At 35.5% G+C, this 6000-nt stretch overlaps 1 protein-coding gene across 1 annotated transcript in view; it reads left to right on the plus strand.

Annotated features, from left to right (window-relative positions):
- The window catches only part of BOD1L1 (biorientation of chromosomes in cell division 1-like 1), a 41747-nt gene extending 36001 nt beyond the window's left edge, over positions 1 to 5746 (plus strand). The window contains exons 22-26 of the mRNA XM_010003130.1: positions 2417 to 2451; positions 2566 to 2650; positions 3093 to 3246; positions 3773 to 3916; positions 5115 to 5746. Coding sequence (XP_010001432.1) covers positions 2417 to 2451; positions 2566 to 2650; positions 3093 to 3246; positions 3773 to 3916; positions 5115 to 5223 — 527 coding nt within the window. The 3' untranslated portion in view covers positions 5224 to 5746. The remainder of the gene's footprint in view (positions 1 to 2416; positions 2452 to 2565; positions 2651 to 3092; positions 3247 to 3772; positions 3917 to 5114) is intronic.
- The last annotated feature ends 254 nt before the right edge of the window (positions 5747 to 6000 follow it).

Here is a 6000-nt window from a genome sequence, read left to right on the forward strand (position 1 = left end):
TTCAGGAAAAAAAAGAAAACCAAGATTTCAAACTGAATATTTGACATAGCCAAATGTTCTAAAAAGCTGGAGCACCTCTCCCATGAGGACAGGCAGAGAGAGTTTGGGCTGTTCAGCCTGGAGAAGAGAAGGTTCTGGGGAGACCTTATAGTGGCCTTCCAGTACCTGAAAGGGCTACAGGAAAGGTGGGGAGGGACTTCTTACCAGGGCTTGCAGTGAGAGGACAAGGAATAATGGATTAAAACTAGAAGTCCCTTCCAACCCAAACCAATTCTATGTTTCTTTCATACAGCTACTATCAAACACACATCACATTTAATTACATTCACTGTAATTAGAAATTTTGTTCAAATTGGAACCTTTGTTCAGTTAATTGGATTATCTGGATGTGTGTCTAAAGAGCTTAGTGATAGCTTGAAGTGGTGTTTCTTCTCCCTCTCGCATATCCTAAAGATCTTACAGCAGATGATCTCTTAACTTTACTCACAAAAGTACTTTTAGTGCTTCAAACTAAAGTAAAGTTAGATTATTTTTTTCCCTCTTTCCTGTTCAAACATCTGTGATTTTTAAGAGCTCAAACTTTAGTGAATTTTAGATAGCGTATTTAATTTTACGTGTGTATGGAGTCTGAACTGCACTGCTTGTTTAAATGTTTATTTTTAATTATAGCCATTCATAAAATAAGCTTGAAAATCCATTTAGGATGCAGATGAACTTGAAAGATAAGTTAAAAAATTGTGTGTAAACAAATGTACTCGTGCAACAAATCTGAGAAAGCAAGTATACACAACAAATCTTCTGGAGTTTCCAAAAGTTTGCTTCTACAGAAATATTAATCTGGCTGCACTGCACATATGGACTATTTCCTATTTTCTCTGCCTTTGTTAAAATGTCAGTTTAAATTCAAATGCTTCAGACTTGTCTTTAGAGGGTTAGCTGTTTGTGAAGTACTTGGTTTCTATCAACTGCAAAGAGAACAGACAAGAATGTGTGAAAGGTATAAAAGTGCATCTTGGTTTGCTTTTTATTCAAAAGGACAGACACCCGACTGTGTACTTAAAGCTTAATTTAGTGTGTTAAGTAACAATTGATTTTCCAGGAAAAAGGTTGTTGATGTCACAGTGATGTAAAGAAGAGTGGATGAAGTATCCTGTTAAGCTTTCATCACATGCTATCATTCATGTGAAAAAAGGGATTGAAGACCCCTGGCAGAGAAAAACAGTGGAATCCCTCTTTGCAGTTCTGATAGGGACAGACTCACATGTAGAGTGGGAAGCAGAGAGTTTCTTCTCAGTACAACTCATGCAGCTAAGAGGCAACTGGTTTCTGAAGGCAGCATCCTCTTGTAACTCAATGAACTTGAAACTAAAATTAGTTTGCAGTAATCAGCAGCAGGTGCTGTAAAGTTAGTAAGACATATTTATCTTGAGGCAAAAGTACTACATTTGTACATCCTAAAGAGAGGGTTGTGTCTGTTAAGAAAGGCATGTCTTGTACTTATGTGGTGTGTTCTTCAATCAAAAAACATATTTTGCTGCAAACTTGCCACAACATGCCATAAGTTTGAAGTATGTCTTTTGAACACAACAGAACTAATAATTGTTTGTTATATGTGAGACTTATTTTGTGTAAAATACTGAATACAATGAAGAGGCCTGTGTTTTATTGCTTGTCTTTATTGAATACTGAAACATCTTTGTATTTGTTTTTGTGTAAAAGTTTTTCCCTGTAACCTTAACAAAGGAACTACAAAAATTAGTGTAGGAATTTTAGAATATTTTTCTGCTCTTTGAGATCCATTTTTGGTCCATTACCTTGACTTCTTGCATTGCCTTCTTTCTAAATGGTGACAGATTTAATTTGTGTTGTCTTTTCAGAAGACAAAAATAGGCAGCAGTTTTATGGCAGGGATAAAAGGTATAAAAACTTGCTTTATGTTGAGTCTCTTCTGCCAAGGTTCTTTATCTTTGCAGTGTTGCAAATAAGTCCATTTGACAAAACAAAAGCTTTGTAAAATAATCTCATCACAGAGTTAGTCAGGGTAGAAGTGGTAAGCAGCTACCACAAAGCCAGGCCAGGTTGAGACATAGGTTGTATTTTAACATGCACAGGCCAGTCTGTAAGAAGTACTGATTTGGAATTAAGAAATACTTCAGAGAAGTCACTTGATTTGCAGACTAGGCATTACTCAGGTTTTTAATATTGTCTCTTTGAGCTACAGCCATCTTGTTGCTTCACCATGGTCATAGTTAAGCACTGCAACAAGATTACCAGGGTTCATATGCTAAATTACAGAATTTAAATGTTTTCGGACGTTCTGTGGTGTTCTAAGTTGGCAGTTTGAAATAACTTTTTTAACTGATTGACAGAAGATTTGAAGTTCATGATTAAGTTTTGTTATTTCCTTTCTTTTTAGGTACAGACATATCTAGTAAGACAGAAACAACACATGTAAGTGTAATGATTTTAAGTTGTAAATTTATAAGGATTATGTCATGAAAAATGTCTGTCTTCTAATTAAATTAAATTGTTCTTGCCTTACTTGCTTCCATTTTATTTTTTTAGGAAGATGAAACTGAGAAAGCAGAAATGATTGTGCGTAAAAGGGGAAGAAAGCCCAGGCGTTCTGTGGCTCAGTCAGAGGAAGCTGGTAAAAACCTGAAACTGTGCTACTTCTAACAAAATGAGGAGATAATACTGTGCCTTTCTGTGTACTAACAGCAACAAGATAAGCCTCAATTTTTCTTTCTCAAGGAAAAATCATTGAGATACAGCTAGCATAAATATTATATAAATATGTGTAAATTGGTGTAATCCCATGTCAGAATTGCTACATCCCAGCTGCTTCTACAAAGCCTCATGAATTTTCTGTGAATTCTGGCTATGAACTGCGTAAGTGAACTCTGGTGAATGTGTTAGCAAGATTAAGTCAAACAAGTGTGAACTAAAAATGTTGAAGCCTAAAGGAAATAGAAAATTACTTACTTATAACGGGATATATGAATAGAATATGTTTTCTAAACTAAGTATCCATATCCTTTTGGAGGGCTTTTGGAAAATTATAGCACATGTATAAAATTTTACATGGACAGAAACACTGGAGCCAGAGAGAAAACGTCGGAAATTAACCTCTTCTGAAGATGAACTAAAAGAACAGGAGGAAGAGGAGGAAGAAGATTGTGAGGAAGATGATGAAACACATTCCGGAGCCACAACTAGATCAGCCACAAGATTAGAAGCTCAAAGGTAACTGTGTATAGAGGCACCAATAGCAGTCTTTTTCTATATTTTTGGACTTTTTCTGACTTATGTAACCTGTACTCCAAACTATGAACTTGATCGCCAGTAAGCAGTTTTTCCATGTTTCTGAACTGGTGGATACTGAAGCTATTTAGAGTTTTTTCTTGACAGTAGATGAGCAAATGGCTTCTTTTTTTTCTTTTGCTGGTACTACAAGCAATATTTTTTAAACATGGACACTTATGTACTAGAATTATTACAGACCTAGAACTAGGATTTTTATTTATTAAAATACTAAATATTGTCAGTAAGGTAGCCTTCTGATTATATATTTCATGTGAAAATGCACAGCTCAGTACTGCCATTTGTGTCTAAAAGTGTGCAAATGTTGGGGTTTTTTCCGAGTTTCTTTTGGCAACTTTGATTTACTTGTTGCAAATACTGTGCAGTCTTAATTTTCTCCACTTGGAATGCAAGAATAAAGTGACTTGGTATTTTGTTATATATACATTCATCATTATTTGTATTACAGAAAGCAGCCCAGCAAGCCAACCACACGTGCAACTTCTAAAAGCAGCAGTCCAAGTTCAGTTTCTCCTAGACAACGACAGAGCCTAGCAGCAAAAAAAAGACCTTCAAGTGATACAAAAATTAATAAATCTCCTCCATTAACACAGTAAGTATTAAAGTTGAATCCACTTCCATTATTTGTTTTGGAAGCCACTACATTGATACTTTCCTTATATATAATGTACTGCTTCCAAATATGAACAGCAGTCTAGTGTTGCTCTGTTCTGTTCTCTTGTGATATATAAAAGCTTTTAAAGGATTTTCTTCTGTTTACTTTTTTCTTTTTTTTTTTTCCCTTTCTTTAACATTTAGAAGACTAGAATTCTTTTCTTTCCATCCTCAGAAGCCTCTTGGGAGAATCTGAAAATGCTGTTCTTCAGTATTTTAACTTGAGCTGTGATTTTTTTCCTGAAGAGAGGAAAAAGCAGCTGTAGTTCAGCTTAAAGCAACATATGATGACATGATTCTAATTCTTCAAAGATCTTTCTGTGATCAGCTAATAAAAGAGGAGAAACTGAGAGTCCTTATATCAAGTTTTGAAACTATTTTCCCTTCTTCCCGGCTACATTTTTTATTTTTTAAAGTTGAGGTCATAATGTAAAATAGCAACAAAATAATAAATCTGATGCACAGTTGCCATTAATCTTGTAGTTTACCTATAAAACGTGCTGTGTTCCAAATACATTTAGTTGTCATCCACTCTGAAATGTGGCAGTGTCTTCAATCTGAACCTCAGAATCAAGGGTATCATGCACTTCTCTTGTTAATTACATTGCATAGGTATGAATGGCTGAGAGTTTAAGCCACACTTACAGTTGGTTGCAGCTGAAATACGGTGAGCTTATATATGGATGCTTAAATAGAGAGAAGGGTACATAATGTCTGCCCTCTTCTTCCTCTTGTGCCTGTGGGACTTGAGCCCATGTTTCTGTTCTATTTTTGTGAGACAGGGTACAAGAAAATGTAGTTCTTTGTATTATGTTACAACCTGCAAATCTTTCCAGAAAAAAAAAAAAAATAGAGGAGGAGGGAGGAGAAAGAAGATCTCTGGCCCCAAGTTCTGGAGCACTCCAATATATGGAATGAATATGCAGTACCCTGCTAAGATGTGATGGGAGTGTGCAAGGTCTCCCTATGGTCTGTGCTGGTATATGATGTTTTAGTAGTAAGCCTTGAAATAACGTATACTCATAATTCATCAGAGATGGCCCATTAAGTATCATCTTCTGAACAGGATTGTGCCTGATCACTCTTGTTGTTTTATGGGTCCTACCACTGTTAAAAGAACTCTTAATACCTTTCAGGTTCAAGGTGCAGTCTGCCACGCGTAGAAGGGAAGACAGCCCAACAGTGGTACGGAGAAAAGGTCAGCAGAAGACAGAGGAGACACCAGTCAAGAAAGCAAAACGATAATCTTGATCATCTAGTACTGTTCATGGAAAAGTCAAAAGGAAAAAAAACATCTGTGCTTCTATTTTTTTTAAAGCAAAGGGATTTGCACGTGCTTGTTTCAGAGCTCTAAGTTAATCAATGCAGTACTTTTAAGTTACATTTTAAACAGCTTTATAAACTATTGTTTATACAGAATATTATGTACATTTATTTCAAAAGAAAAATAAGTTTACTTTGTATTTGAATGAAAAACAAAGTAATTATATATTTTATCACTGACTCGGAAAGTTGGGGTTTCCCAATGTGACATGCTAATGCAGATGCTTCCAACCCATGAGGCACCCCTGGGCCTACTAATACACTTTGTATATAAACTTGTAAAAATAGGTTGTATTTTACTCTGTGTATGAATCTAATCGACAATGGACATTTTATTTATTATATGGAAAGCATTGGTCTGTAAACTTTAGTATATACCTTAGGTTTTTTTAATTATATATTTTACATTCTATGCAGATGTTGGTAGGAAACTTCCCCTCTGCTCCCCCAGGGCTAAAACCTGAAGTTCTCTAAAATGTGCTCAGACAGTTGGTCAAGTATTTCTCTTGCATGCATTCAAGTAGTTTAGCATAGTGAAAGGGACTCTGCTCCTTTCTGTTCACATTGGTGACAAAGTATAAAATTTTAAAATGTAATCTTACTAGATTATATTTTCACCTGTGAATTTACTACCAACCTCAAGAAACAATTAGTACTAGGTTAGATGTATTCCCAGACAGCCAACACGACCGAGAAATG

The sequence above is a fragment of the Chaetura pelagica genome, unplaced genomic scaffold (assembly GCF_000747805.2).
Source record: "Chaetura pelagica isolate M959 unplaced genomic scaffold, ChaPel_1.0 scaffold147, whole genome shotgun sequence".
Classification (NCBI taxonomy): domain Eukaryota; kingdom Metazoa; phylum Chordata; class Aves; order Apodiformes; family Apodidae; genus Chaetura; species Chaetura pelagica.